This window comes from Enhydra lutris, unplaced genomic scaffold (genome assembly GCF_002288905.1).
Source record: "Enhydra lutris kenyoni isolate GAN:26980312 unplaced genomic scaffold, ASM228890v2 scaffoldscaffold25, whole genome shotgun sequence".
Taxonomy (NCBI): domain Eukaryota; kingdom Metazoa; phylum Chordata; class Mammalia; order Carnivora; family Mustelidae; genus Enhydra; species Enhydra lutris.
The window spans coordinates 4,539,587-4,553,873 of record NW_019154109.1 but is presented as its reverse complement, the minus strand read 5'-3'; the positions used below and the strand labels follow the sequence as shown (position 1 = coordinate 4,553,873).

Genomic DNA, 14,287 nt, shown 5'->3' with positions numbered 1-14,287 from the left:
CATTAGTAATCCCCCCTTTGCCGCTCACTGCTCTGTTCACTGCCCCTGCCTCCCTTCTCTGTGCACCCCACTGTCCCCCACGCCCAGGTCTGCCTTCTTTCACTCAGCATTTTTTGGAGGTTCATCCATGCTGTACCATTTTTTCCTTTAAGATTTTATTAATGTATTTGCCAGAGAGAGAGAGTGTACAAGCAGGGGGAGCAGCAGACGGAGAGAGAGAAGCAGACTCCCCACTCAGCAGGGAGCCCAATGCGGGACTCGGTCCCAGGACCCTGGGATCATGACCTGTGCTGAAGGTGACTGAGCCACCCAGGTGTCTCCAATATTTGTCCTTCTTATTGCTGATAGTGTTCTATTATCCGACCTACATCAGTTGATCCGTTCATTTGCTGATGGACATTTGCTGCCTGCCCCTTCCTACTTCCCCATAGGTTGTCCAGATCAGAATCCAAAAGGGGCTGCTGGGGGTCCTGGACAGGCAGGTAGAATCCTAGAAGGTACTAGAGCTCTTTGAGATCTTCACAGACCAGGGCTCTGAATTCTGGCTCTGCCCCTTTCCTGACTTTATCAACTACAGTAGGGCCAGCGAAGCTATGCCAAGGTAACACAAAGTCATTTCAGGGGTTTAACACAACAGAAGTTTATTTCTCACTTAAACTCCATATACAACACTCAGTGGTGTGAGGGCGCAGGGAGCTCCTTATGCTTCTGCTTAGAGGGGACACGTGTCAGTTTGGCCCCCCTCGTCACTGGTCGAAGTCAGTCACGTGGTCCCCAGCTAACACCAGAGGACATGCAGTCCTGCCTTGTGACAGAAGGCAGAGGGCCGGAAATATTTGGTGCACGGCACTAATGATGACCACGCTAGCCAAGTGACCTCTGAGCCCATTTCCTCTTCTGCAAAATGGGGACAATAACCATATTTACCTTGGAGATTGTTGGGAGCATTAAATGAGAAAGCTTATGCAACCTCCTTGGCACAGCGTAGCACGTGGGGCTAGTGAAATGAAGCTGAGATGCCCTCCAGATAACCCCCAGCGATGCTGAGACCAGGACTGTTTGTGTACAGAAGGCATCCAGCATGCTAGGCTCCTTCCTGCGATCTGCAAACACTTACCCTGCCCCCTCTTCCAGCCCCCACCTCCGGGGGCCAGGGGAGGCTGAGTAACTCTCCCACTTCCCTAGACCACCAAGGAGCCCTTGGGCCAGCCAAACCTCATCACCCTGTCCACACCAGCCTCATCCTCACTCATCTTGGAGGTTCCCTGTCTTTTTTTATGTCCATGTGGAGGACAGAGGCCCACTGAAGAAGGGGCCGAGAATCCATGGGCAACAAGAAGGAAATTACTCTCTGTTTTGTGCTGAGCATAGTACTGGGTGCTCAATCCAGGTTGCCTTATCTCAACCTCATCACAGTCCTGCCATAAAGTGAGGGCAATTACCCTCATTTTGAGACAAGGGAATGGATGTTTGCAGTAGCTCCATAACTTGCCAAAGTTTACATACCTTGCGAGTGGCGGAGCTGACATCTGAACCCAGATCTCCCAACTCGGAGCACCACCCCTGGGCTTCCAAGTTGTCTATTATTTTGTACAGTCTTAGCTTTTATCCAGACTGTAAACTCCCATGCAGCCCAGTCCTGGGTGTTTAGCCTCCGGGTCCTTCCCCACTGTTGTGGGCGCTGCCTGCTCTGGGACCATGGGGACCATGCTTTTAGTCCCATGGTCCCCACTCACTGGCTTATTGCACAATTGCAGACCAGTCTCTTTACCTGTCCGGGCCTCTGTTTCTTCACTTGAAAATGAAGCTGTAAAACTAGATGATCTTAGGGTTCTTTTCAACTAGAGGGTTCTGGGACATTGAGAATTTGCCCCCACCGGCTGGCTCCTCCTGCCTTTGGCCTTCATGGGCAGCGTGGCAAAGTTGAAAGTGGATGAAGAGTGACGTCTGAGGTTATATGGGGTATTAATTAAACTGTCATTAACATTTGAAACCAAAAATAGTTGGGGGTTTTAGGACTGATAGGGTGTTTCTTTTCTTTCTTTTTTTTTTTTTTAAGATTTTATTTATTTGACAGACAGAGATCGAAGTAGGCAGAGAGGCAGGCAGAGAGAGAGAAAGGGAAGCAGGCTTCCCGCTGAGCAGAAAGCCCGATGCGGGGTTCATTCCCAGGACCCTGGGATCATGACCCTAGCCAAAGGCAGAGGCTTTAACCCACTGAACCACCCACGCGCCCCTGATAGGGTGTTTCTAATCCACAGCAGTTCTCTCTCTCTCTCCCTTCTATTTATAACAAATTCTGGTTTCCTCTAAGGCTAGGTCTGTCTCCATCTGTAACAGAGGAAGTCAGGCTGAGCCCGCGCCTGAGCAAAGACCTCCGAATCCGCACCCCAGTAGACCCTTTCTGGGGTTCTGAGCTCCGGTTGGCAGGTGGAGCTGGGCTCTCTGTCCAGGTCGCAGTGGTTGGTGTGGCTGGACTAGCAGGATGGGCTCATGCCGCTCCTCCCGTGGAACCAAGGACCACTGCTGGGATGGGGCTGGCAGTTGGGCCTGGAGGTCCAAAACTCTGTACTCTCCACCCCAGTCCTTTAGGACAATGCTCGGTTTCTGCAAATGCCAATGCCTAGTGCTAATCTTAAAGAAGATAAAAGGGAACAGGACTCAAGTTCAGGCTACCTCTGGAGACATTTCTAGAGCTAAGGTTATCTCTTAGGTACAATGATTTGTTACTGTAGGGTTGCTGCTGAGAGCTAGGCCGTGCCTGAGCGATCTGGGCCAGATGGCTTCCTCAAGTTGCTGCTCGAGTATTTTAACTACAGGAGTGGGAGCTTCCTGCCTCGGAGAGGGTCCTCCTCAGCTCCCCCACGTTCCCATCTGCCCAGACGCCCACAGCTCCTGTCAAGAGAAATGATGGAAGCTCCTAGACGCCCGGTGGGGAAAGGCCTCAGCTCAGGGAGAGAACTGGGGCTCAAACCCCAGTCCAAATAGGGGATTCGGGGCCAAACCCGGGATAGTGTGTATGTGCGTGTGCTTGTTTCTGTCAGGCGGAGAGGAAAGGGGTGGGGGTTGGGGGAGATATGCATATAGGGAGCTCTTTGAGAAACTTCAGGGTTAGGGAAGGAAAGGAGAGCAGCTGGGAGGAGGGAGAAGCAGTGGGAAAGGGTGGGGGTGGGAGCCAACCAGAGAGAGGAAGCACAGGCTGAGCTAAAACTGCAGAGAGACTGAGGAGGGCAGGGATTGTCCCCGGCCTCCCGTCACCCATCTAATCTAAATCTCCCCAAGTTACAGTTTAAGCCGTTTCCTGCCACTGGGATCCCCGTCTGACCTCTGTGCCCAGTTTCCCTCCTCACCTCTGGGCAGCAGCGTCCAGGAGTCCGGGTCTGGTCATCTAGATGCCCTCTGCTCCCCGGTGGTCCAGGAAGGAGCTGCTGAGGTGGCCTGAGTTTCCAGGCCGATGTGCCTCCCTGCTCCTTCAGACCTGACATCCTTCAGCCTGGAGGGATGGGCGTGGGGGAGGGGTAGTTGGTGCAGCAGCTCTGGCGCCATTTCCCAGCAGTGGAGCCCTGAGTCAGAAGGGTCATCTACTCTCGGAAGTCAGAGGGGACCTCCTAGAGGCAGGAAACCAGAGATGAGCCCCAGAGTCGTCCAGGGTCTGGTGGGCGGGAGAGCAGTTTTGCAAAACGCAGCACTATCATCCAGGAGGGCTAAACCTGGAGTGAAAGCCTGGGTCAACCCAGCTTCCTTCCCTCTGGGCAGTTGCCTGGAGGTGATCTGGGAAGTCTGGAATAAGACAAAGGGGTTCAAATCCTGGGTCTGTTGCTTTTATGTTGGGTGAAACTCATTCTCCCCTTCTGCAAAATTGAAAAATATTAATAAAGCCCAGCTCATAGCTTAGGAGAGTGAAAGTAGAATATGCATAGAAAGTAACTGGTTCTCATAGATGGTCCATACATGTTAGCTACCTCCCACCTCTTATTTTGGTGGGAAGATGGGGAGAGACTGTCCAGGATCTGACTCAACACTCTGCGGGCCTGCTGCTCTGGGAAGGGTGAACTACTGGCCCCAGAGAGAGCTTCCTCTAGGTACAAATACTAATAAAAGATGCAGGATCCCACCAGCGCCTCCTCCCTCTCCTCCACCCTTGGGGCACTGCTGGTGGTGCCCTGTTTTCCATCAGGTTGGGGGAGGGGTGTGATTTGCCCTTGAAATTTGCCCTTGAAGTTATCATTGTTTTGGTTTGACTTTAACAGTGATCTGGACTACTGGATGGAGCAGTTATCTGTGCGGGTGAGTAGGGGAGGGAAGGGAGGAGAATGGCACCAACAGATACATCCTCAGACCCTAACCCACACCCTTGCCAAAATCTCTGACATAGTTTCATCATCACTGGAGGGTGATGCAAGAGGCTTGCAGTCTGGCTCGCCTTCCCCCTCTCCCCCAGAGAGCATCATCCACATCTGGAGCTGCAGCTGGGTCCTCCCCTTGGGCTCTTTCCAGTGAAGGGAGCTGGTTGAAGTGTGGGAAGGGAGGGCAGCTGGTGAGGGCCCTGTGAATGGCCCCAGTGTTGGGAGTTGGGGAGGGAGGAGCAGGGAGAAGGTGTCTGGGCTCAGAGGGAGGGTAGGTGGAGTGGAAAGGGAATTGTGACTTCTCAGAGCACTGTTCTTCTCCATGTCTGCCCTGTGCTTAAAGGCTCCAGGGCTCCCCTTGTCCTTTATATCCCTGTAAAGGCAGCTGCACTGCTTCATCCCCTTCCCCACCCACCTCGCCCCTCCAGCCTCTACCCAGGTGCCTGGAGTTGAGTGCCTCCTTTGTTCCCTTATCTCCCAGAGCATTTCAGGCCTTCAACACTGACCCTCTGCCCCCACAGCCAAGACAGACAGCAAGCTAGGCTCAGAAGGGTCATCTTGTGGGTCATAAAGGTCAGTGGAACCGCCTGGTGGAGCAGAGGGAGGGGCCCATCTGGTCGAGGAGCCCAGCCAGGAATCAACCAAAAAATGAACTTTAAAGTGCTGTAGGGTGGGGGGGTGCCTGGTTGGCTCAGTCAGTTAAGTGGCTGCCTTTGGCTTGGGTCATGATCCCAGGGTCCTGTGATCGAGCCCCCCATCAGGCTCCCTGCATGGCGGGGAGTCTGCTTCTCCCTCTCTCTTTGCCTGCTGCTCTGCCTACTTGTGCTCTCTATCTCTCTATCAAATAAATAAATAAAATTTAAAAAAAAAGGAAAAAATGCTGTAGCGTGGAGGTGGAGGGAATTTTAGTCACCAGCAAGAATCTCCTTCAATAAAAGTTGACAAATTCACTAGTATAAATTAGAAGAGAAGCTTTCAGGGCGCTTTCAAAATATAAACCGCTAATCGCTGTGCGATGGTTTGAAGCGAAGCACTCCGCTGGGGAGACCTGGGTTCTTACCCTTTCTTAGTCACCAAATCTGTGTGACCTTGGGTAGTTCCCCTCTCTGCGTCCCAGTGGCCTCAGTTATGAAACGGAGGTCGCATCGAGGCTGAGATTCTGCAACTCCGGGGGGCCGAGGCTCCAGCGTGGTCAGCTTCTGAGCCCTCCTTCTCCCCGAACCTCCAATCCGGCCTGCCCCCCAGCGAGCGGGTGGACGCGAGCCAAGACGTCCCTTTAAAGGCTCAAGTCCCGCCCCTACTGCTGCCTCGAGCTTTCGATTGGTGACTGCGGAGCGGGGCGGGGCCCGGCGCAGGCCCGGCGGGGCTGGGGGGCGGGTCCTGGGCCGGGCCGGCCCCCGCCCCCTTTGTTCGCGCTGCGGCGGGAGGTGGCTGCGAGGGTGGGAGGTGTGTGCGCGCGTGTGCCGCGCCGTGGGGAGCGGCGGGTCGCGCCGCGGGCTGTCAGCTAGCTGCGCGCCGCCGCCCGATGGCGCGAGGAGGCGCGCGGGCCAAGCCCCGTGAGGCCTCCCCCGGCCGCGGGTGAGCCCCTCGGCTTGCAGCCCGCTAGCATGTCACCTCCAGCCGCCGCGGCAGACTTCGCCAGCAGTGCCCGCGCCCCCGCCTCCCGCAGCCGCAGCCGCTGCCGCTGCCTGGGGCATCGGCCCCCAGACCCCCGCCCCTGATCCACGCCCAGACCCTAGAGCCGGAGGACCATGGCCGGCCAGGGGGACTGCTGCGTCAAGGTGGCCGTCAGGTAGGGACCGGTGGCGGGGCGGGGGGTGTGCGCGGAGGGGCTCCGGCTTTGTCTCGCGTGGGCGTGGAGCCGGGGGGCCACTCTGGAGCCCGCACCCCGGGAGGAGGGGCCGGCATGGGCCGGGCAGGAGGGCACCGTGCGCGGGACGGGCTGCCGCAGGAGATCGGCGGCCCGCGGGCTGCTGGAAGGTGGCTTTGTTTGGGTGGTAATTTCGGGCCCCTCTTGGGAGCCCTTAATGATCAGAAAATCGAATAAACAAGGAAATCCGGTATTTCACACCCAGCCCTGGCCCAGGCCGGAGCGTCTGTGTGTTTCCTCTTCGCCTCCCCTTGGGACTGCTGTCTCATATGGGATATTGGAGGGGGGGAAATTTTCCCTTCATCCACCCCAGTCGTCTAGTTCTGTGCTCTTGGTCCAGCTAGGAAGGCAGCACACCCGCCCTGGTAACTGGTTCTGCAGACAAAGATCCACTGAGAGCAGGGAGGAATGGAAGGGCTGGGGTGGTGCCTTGGCCTTTCATGGGGAGTCAAGGGCTTTGGAGAGAGTACGGGCCCTGTCCCAAGAGGACATGGAGCTAGGGCAGGGAGAAAGCCGTGTATCTGAGGTTCTACCTCTGAGAGGGCAGGAGGGTGTGACGCTGATACCCCATCTTCGGGCTCCCAGATAAAATGGAGGTAGGGTGGTGCATGGACTTATCTGGGACTTGCAGTGACATCCTGACAGAATTGAGGTGGGGAGAGGACATGGCTGGGGGGCTTCTATTGGGAGGGGCACACAGAGGTGTGAAGCAGGAAATCGTGCAAAGTCGATCCATACATGTCCTTTGTGTTGGGTGGAGACGCTTATACCACATCACCTCTCCTTGGTTTTGTTTTAGGTTTTCTCTTTCAGAGGGGTCTGTTGCTGGGAGAGTGCCAATCTGAGACTGGTCTCCAAGGCAGGAAGGATGGAGAAATACAACCATCTCTGCCCCAGGCCTATATGTTGGGGGTGGGGGGATTGGGTCCAGGGCTAGGGTGGGTCTCTGACACCAGTCTCTGGATTCCCTGGGTTGTAGGTGACCCAGATACCAAGAGTCCATGGAAGTCACTCTAGACAGGGCCAGAGAGGACTATGGCAGAGCTTTCCCCTCTTGCCCTAGAGCAGATCCCCCCCCACCCCCCCCCACCCCACCCCCGTCCTCTGGCCCGTCCTCTGGAGCTCAGAGAGGAGGAGAGGATGGCTGATCGAAGCTCAGGGGTCAAGGAAGGGAGACTGAGATGCCTCCCACTCATGCATCAGGCAGCCTCAGCAACACTTGAACACAGCGTTGCTGGCCCTGAGCAGCCTGAGAGACAAAGAGGAGCCCTGCAGGTGCCTGGTGGGCTGGCGGGGGCGGGGCCAGGCTGCAGCTTAGACTGACATTGCAGCAGGATCCTGTGGAGGTCGAGGGAGGGAGGTACGAGTGGTGGGGGGTGGGGGGAGTGAGAAATGTAAATATGACATCTGCAGCAGACTGGGAGAGTCCAAGTGCATCATAAAAGGGAAATGAAGCCCTGGCCCCACTGACTGTGAACCAGGGCTGAGAAGGAAGGGACTTAGGGTGCTTGTTCCTCCCATGGGGGCTTTCCTTTAGCCTCTGTCTTATAGGAGCAAGCCAAACAAAGCCCCCTCTACTACCACCACGGTCAGCGCCCCCCAGGCTAGATGGGGGCATGGTAAAGTGTGGGAAAGCCCCTTGGAATTGGTACTCAGTGCAGAGCGGTGAGGAGAAGCTGGTGTGGCCTTCCCAGCACCACCAACAGAAGGTTTCTGAGACCCTTTCCAGGGAAGGGATTGTGCCTGCCCACTGCACCCAGTTCTTTGAGGGCGGTGGGTATCATCTCTGCTTCCCACTCAGATTGCTCTAGCAGGGTCCGGATGCCCCCACTCCTTGCCTCCCGTTGCTGATCTTGGATGGAGGGGTGGGGAGATTTGAACATCAAAAGAGCCAGACTTGAGGGGGCTTCTGGAAGGTGAGGGCCCAGCCCACTTGTCCCTTCCCACTCCAGCCTGAGCGCCTAGCCTGACACATGCCAGACCTCAATGGGCAGCCGGCCGTGGAAGACAGACAATGCCTGGACAGAGCCCAGTTTCTAATCAAAGAGCTGAGGACAGGACAAGACTAGGGCTGGGGCTGGGACAGGGAGCAGATGGTGCTACAGAGGACTGTAGGGGAGTACCCATGATTTTGGATTCCCATTGACCCCCTGTCCCCACCTCTGGAAGTCACTTGTCCCACCTCAAGGACCGGGTGGCGGGCTGGAGTGGGGTATTGGAGTAGAGCATTGCTGGGAAAGGCCCAGGCTTTGGAATGGCCAAGGGCCCAACCCGGTGTCAGGCTCAGCTTTCTGACTTCCTGGAAGTCCTTTCTTATATCTAACTGAAGTGTTCTCTGAGCTCCCATGAGAATAACATGGCAAACCCTGGGTCCAACTCTTGGGAAAGGGAGGCCAGGAATGAGACGGACTTTGTTTGGGGTGTGTGTATGTGCGTGTGTGTGCACGCGCGTGCACATGCATGCCTGTGTAAGGGAGGACGTCCTGGTGGGGACTGCTAGACTAGGTGAGAAGTGCCAGCCCAGGGCTCTTGGCCCTATAATCTCCTTGGGAAGAGGATCAAAGCTGTCAGTCTGCAAATCTCCACAGGGCAGGCTGGGGCTGGGGGAGAGCCAGGGGACGAAACTTTCAGAACCTGGGGCTGTGGGATAAAGGGAGAAGGTCTCGGAGTGAGCAGACCCTAAAAGCCCCACCCCAGGCTAACCTGAAGTCTGGCCCATCTGGCCCTAAACCCCAGCTAGTTGTCTTTGCACGGAAATTCCCAGGCCAGCCGCTCTCCAGCCTGCCCTGTGATCCCTTTATCCATTAATCCCCTGTAGATAGGGACTCAGCTCCCTGGGCCCAAGGTTGGCCTGGAACCAGCCTCTCACTACCTGGGGATGGGTGGGGGATAGGGGGAAGGAGCTTTAGAGGCTGAGTTGTGCCGGGCCCCAGGCTGCAACACAGGCCCAACTAATGGGGTGAGAAGGGGAAGGGGTGGCTGTTAAGAAAGGCAAGTTGGCAAAGTTGAAATTGGGGAAGGAAGCCAAGACACATGGTACACTTCTTTAAGACCCTTTCAAGCCCCCAGTTCTGAGTCCCCACCATGAGAGGAGCCTTCCATAGGTCCTCACACCCCCACACACCTATTATCTTTGCCTGGTTTCCTTAAGCTTCCTTCCTTTCTTCGGCTGGGGCGGGGAGGTCCCTCCACAGGTCCCACATCCATCCGCGGACACTCCAGAGTTGATCAGGGGCTGGGAGGGGATGGAGGGGCACCAGCCAGGGACCTAGGGGACAGTGTTAGATCATATTCCCACACTCCCTCCTTTGAGCTCTCTGGCTGTAGTTATTTCTGGAGCTTCCAGCTACTCTGAAATCCTGGTCAATGTCTGTCTGCATTTTGAATCCCAAGAACTGGTGTCTTGGGAGAAAGAGACCAGAGAAGACAGAGAAAACTGCATGCGGGTGGTATATGGGTGCCTTCAGAGTCCCTCCTCTGCTCTGGTAGCCCAAGGGCAGCCAGAGCCGATCAATGCCAACCGTGGCCCATGCTGCCATCTGGGAAATTGAGGCCCAGACGGGACCTCCTGTGCCTGGAGACCTGAGAATCTTAGCAGTGGCCTCCTGCCGCAGAAATAGGGCTTATGTCATCACAAGGAAGTGGAGTGTAGTAACCACAGGCCCCGGAAACCGTCCCCCCTCCACCACCCAGCCAGCCTGCCTGCCTAGCCTGAAGCTGATTGGATCTCCGCTTTTGAAACCCTCAGAGTGGGGCTGGGGTGGGGCGGGGGCTGAGGAAGTGGCTGGGGTGACAGGAGCCTGGGGCCCTTACTCTTACAGCTCTGGGGCAAAGGGCAGGGCTGAGGCCAATGCAGTTCACCCATTGGCTGGGTCATGGTGCTTCCTTTCTGTTTGTCCTGCTGGGCCTCCGATTTACCGGCTGGAGAATGGGACAGCTGGTTTGTTCTCGTTTGTTCATTTGTGAAGAGCCGTGGTGTGGATGAAGTAGAAGGGATACAGCCCATAAAGTGTTGGCTCCTGAGGAATTGATGTGTAAAATGTTTTAAAAGTGAGCCCTAACTTACAGTGTGTCGAAGCAGTGTCTGTCTGGTTGAGCTACAGTGAGTGTTAGGTACAGGGAAGAGTTTCCTTCCTTCCTTCCCTCCCCTTCCTTCCTTCCTTCCTTCCCTCCCCTTCTCTCCTCTTCCCTCCACTCCTTCTTCCCTCCCTCCCTCCCTTCCCTTCCCCTTCCTTCCTTCCTTCCTTCCCTCCCTTTCCCTGCCCTCCTTTCTCCCTCCCTTCCCCCCTTCCTTCCTTCCTTCCCTCCCCTCTCCTCCTCTCCCCTCCACCCCTTCTTCCCTCCCTCCTTTCCCCTCCCCTCCCCTTCCTTCCTTCCTTCCTTCCTTCCCTCCCTTCCCCTCCCCTCCCCTCCCTTCCCCTCCCATCCCATCCCCTTCCTTCCCTCCTCTTATTTATAGCAGAAAGTATCCCAGGATGGAAAGAAGACTGAACTTGGGGGTCACTAAGCACTGTGACTTCTTGAACACTTGCCCTGTGCCAGGCAGCATGTCTACACTGCCCCGTTCCACCCCACCCTACCCCACTGGAGCCCTACCAGCTAACTGATGTTGTTCCCATTGTATGGATGAGCAATCACTCACAGCCAGTAAATGGAGGAGTTTGGATCAGAACCCAGGGCACTCTCCCTCCAGGCACATGCTCCTCAGACTGCTGTCAACCACCTCCCGTTACTGCTTTAATTAGCCCTTTGCTGTGAGTCTCTTTGCCTCAGTTTCTCCATATGCCACACTGCACTGGTTGCCGTAATGGCAATGCGGGAAAGTACTTAGGAAGGCGTCCAGTGCTCTGCAGTGCGGGAACGTGTCTGAATTTCCTTTTCTGGGATTGCTTAGCATGGAGCTGCCTGTTCCCACCTCCAGCCATGCTGTTTGCTCTTGTGTTTGGGGAACTTCTCCCTTGCCACTGGGTAGAAGTCCGCCTGTTATCTCTTTCCTTAGCTCCATGCTGCTGCCCCTGGAATTGATTTTCCTGCCTGAGTCCCGTCTTGCCACTCTCTAGGAAAGGAAATTCTGGGGGCAGCCCAGTCTCCTCTTGCTATCCCTACAAGCCCCCACACCAGTCACAGGGCAGAGCCCCGGGTGTTCTGGGTCTCCTCGACTCTCATTTTACCCTCTAGACATGGCTGCCCCTTGGGGAAAGCTCAGGAGGGGTACTGAGAGGCCGCTGGGCTGGGGAGAAGAGGAGGCTTCTGCGCCCTGGGAGGGGAGCCAGGCTGGGGCTGGTCGGCCTCGGCTCCAGAGAGTTACCCTTCCATCCCTATGGGCTGGGGGTGGTGGAGATCTGTGGGAAGGGCTGTGAATCCCCATGGCGGGTGGGGGACCTGTGGGTGGCAGTGTCCTGAGCCCTGAAATACTCCCTCTTTACCTCTGGCTGCTCTGGGTGTGGAAGGGAGGCAGTGCGTGGTCCCCTGGCCTCAGATACTTGAGTCCCTATCCCTCCACCTTGTGCGGTGGAAGTCCACCATCAGAGCAGTGGTGGAGGCCACTTGTCATCTCTCTAGGCTGGCTGGTCCTGCCTGACCCTGGAGTTAAGGTGCCTTGAGGAGAGCCTGGGAGTGGGCACTGAGGACTGAGGACCAAGGACCAGGGCCAGGGTGCTGGGGGAGAGGCTCGCTGCCCTCCCTAGCCAGCTGCTTGGAGGCCAGCCGCCTGTTGCTCTGCATTCCTCAGCAGGGGAGCGTCCCCAGGGCCCCATTCCCACTGAGCTGTCCTCCACATGAAGCACATGCCACCACAGCTCTGGGCTCTGGGCGCTCCCTGCTCAGACCCCACTCTGCAGAGTCTCCAGTCTCCTGGGAGGTCATGGGAAACCCCTGCCAGATGCCCCGAGAAGGGAGTGGGACCGGAGAGCCAAGCTGGAACGCAGCTGAGCCGAGCTTCCCTGAGCCAGGCTCGCCCCTCTCCCCGGGCCCCTGCAGCCCAGGAGTCAGACCCACAGGAGTCAGACCAGTGGCTCAGGCAGCTCCTGGCTACTGCTCACAGCAGGGCGGGCCTGTCTCTCTAGTTTAGGATGGGGCCTGGTCCCCTCCCTCAGCTTCTCCTAGCTCTGCTCCCCAGCCTCTGACCCCTCGCCCTACTCTGCTGGGCCTGCTTCCTCCTGTGCCTGTTTCAGCCTCGCAGGGGGTGTCGTGGGGCACAGCTGAGATCGTGATACCCTAGGGGCCATGAAGAAGACTCTACCCCGGGTTCCCTCCCCTGGTGGACTGCCTGTCTCTGGTTGTGACGCAGAAGCTAGTGGTCACGACTTGGATAAACTGAAAGAGAAGGTCAAGGACATCTGAGGAAGGAGTGGGGGCTGAACCCCAGGTGCCCTGAATCGACACCCCAAGGCATTGTCTTGGAGTGTCCGCACCCTTGCCCTATGCACTTGAGAACGTGTTTGGGGGCAGAAGTCAAGCACAGGGGGTTGACAGACCCATTTCCCCAGATCTGCTAGGGCCTCATAAACCCATGCTTTTCGACCCCACAATACAAAGCCTCCTTGTTTGGGGGTCTTTTCCCTGAGGGCTGTCTCAGGAGGACTGTGCTGGGGGGAGTGTCTTAGAGGCCAGGAGAAGGTCCAGTGACAGGGCGACAAGACCTTCTGGCTACCCCAGGGCTCCGGTGTCTCCCCACTGTATCCCTGCAGCTAAAAGACCCAGCGCCCCACACTGGGTCTCCCCACTAGAGAGGAGTCGCCTCTCTGGGAAGATGCCTTCTCTGGGCTAAGTCAGCTAAAAGGCCCCGGGTGTCTGGGAGCCAGACTCCCCTGAGAGAGCCGGGATTTTGCTTCCAGCCGCCTTCCCCAGAGCTGGCAGGCTGCCAGTGGGGAGGAGGAGGAAAGGATGCTCATTAGAGTGGGGGTGTAGACGCCCTCTTTCTGCTGCTGGGGAGAGTTGCCTTCCTCTGGCAGGCAAGCAGCCTCCTGGGTTCTTGGCTCCATGCTTCTCCATGCTCTGGGCCTCCGCTCTCAATTCTACAAAACGGGGGAAATGCTTTCCCAACAGAGTGCTCGTGGCGCTGCTGGCAGCTGTCGGTAGGATCAGTCCAGGGATTCTCCGAGGGGATCATTTTTCCCCAGTGCAACCTCCCTCCTGCCCTGGTGTGGGGCTGCTCAGTGGAGGCAGCCGGATTGGGCAGGGGCAGGCTTGGCTTGCGTTTCATTTCCACCATTACGAATGGCGTGACTTTGGGCTGGTGAAATTTCACCTTTCCCAGCCTCAGTAAAATGAGGCGAATGCCCCTTGCTACCCAGGGCTGTCATAAACCATTACATGTGTTCCTGTATGCAAATGAGCTTGACACATAGGTTCTCAAAACGTGTTAGTGTTGTCCTGATCAGGGGTGGAAAAAGCACAGAAGAAGCAAGAATGGTACCGGTGACGATGATTTCTCAGGAAAAAGATTCCCAAGAATCCCAGGCTCCCCTTGCCCCCAGCTTAGTGAGCTTTGCAGGCAGGAAGTTCTTTTTGCTGGCTTATCTAAATCCCTCCTGCTGTAGCTGAGTTCCCCTTTGATCTGTCACTGATGAGGAAGAGCTGGTCCCTGGCAGGTCACAGCGTGGCTCAGTGACTCAGTGTGCCAGGCAGACTGGAGGTCACGGCGCTCCTCTCTGTGTCCCCTGCTCCTCTGCCCACCCCCACTTGCACACAACAGCTCAGCTCCAGTCAAGCCTGGGAGGCTGGAGCCAGGCAAACCACCTGGGGTTGGGCAGAAGGAAGGTCATGGAACCTGGCCAACCTCAGGCTTGGGGGCAGCGCACTTAGGGACCAGGGAGGGGATGAACTTCCTCATTTCTCTGTTTCTCCTTGGGGCCGTTACACTAGCCTGTGGGGGCTCCTTTTCAGGATTCCAGAAAGGTATCAAGGGTCCTGTAGGAGAAAAGGGCAGAGAGGCTTCTACTCCCCCCCACCCCCACCCCTGCCGGGCTTCTTCCAAAGGGGCTGGTTATGGTGGTGTTTTTGGCCATTGGAGGGGTGATTCCAGCCTAAGTCCCTGGTTTTTCTCAAAGCCTTTGAGGGAGAGTCTGGT

At 56.6% G+C, this 14,287-nt stretch overlaps 1 protein-coding gene across 4 annotated transcripts in view; it reads left to right on the top strand.

Moving 5' to 3' along the window:
* The first annotated feature begins 5,804 nt into the window (after window positions 1-5,804).
* The window catches only part of LOC111151193 (kinesin family member 21B), a 47,970-nt gene continuing 39,487 nt past the window's right edge, over window positions 5,805-14,287 (top strand). For 2 of the 4 annotated variants that reach the window (XM_022508998.1, XM_022508997.1), the window contains exon 1: window positions 5,805-6,138. In XM_022508998.1, coding sequence (XP_022364706.1) covers window positions 6,098-6,138 — 41 coding nt within the window. In that variant the 5' untranslated portion in view covers window positions 5,805-6,097. The remainder of the gene's footprint in view (window positions 6,139-14,287) is intronic. The other 2 variants (XM_022508999.1, XM_022509001.1) reach the window with 2 other exon arrangements.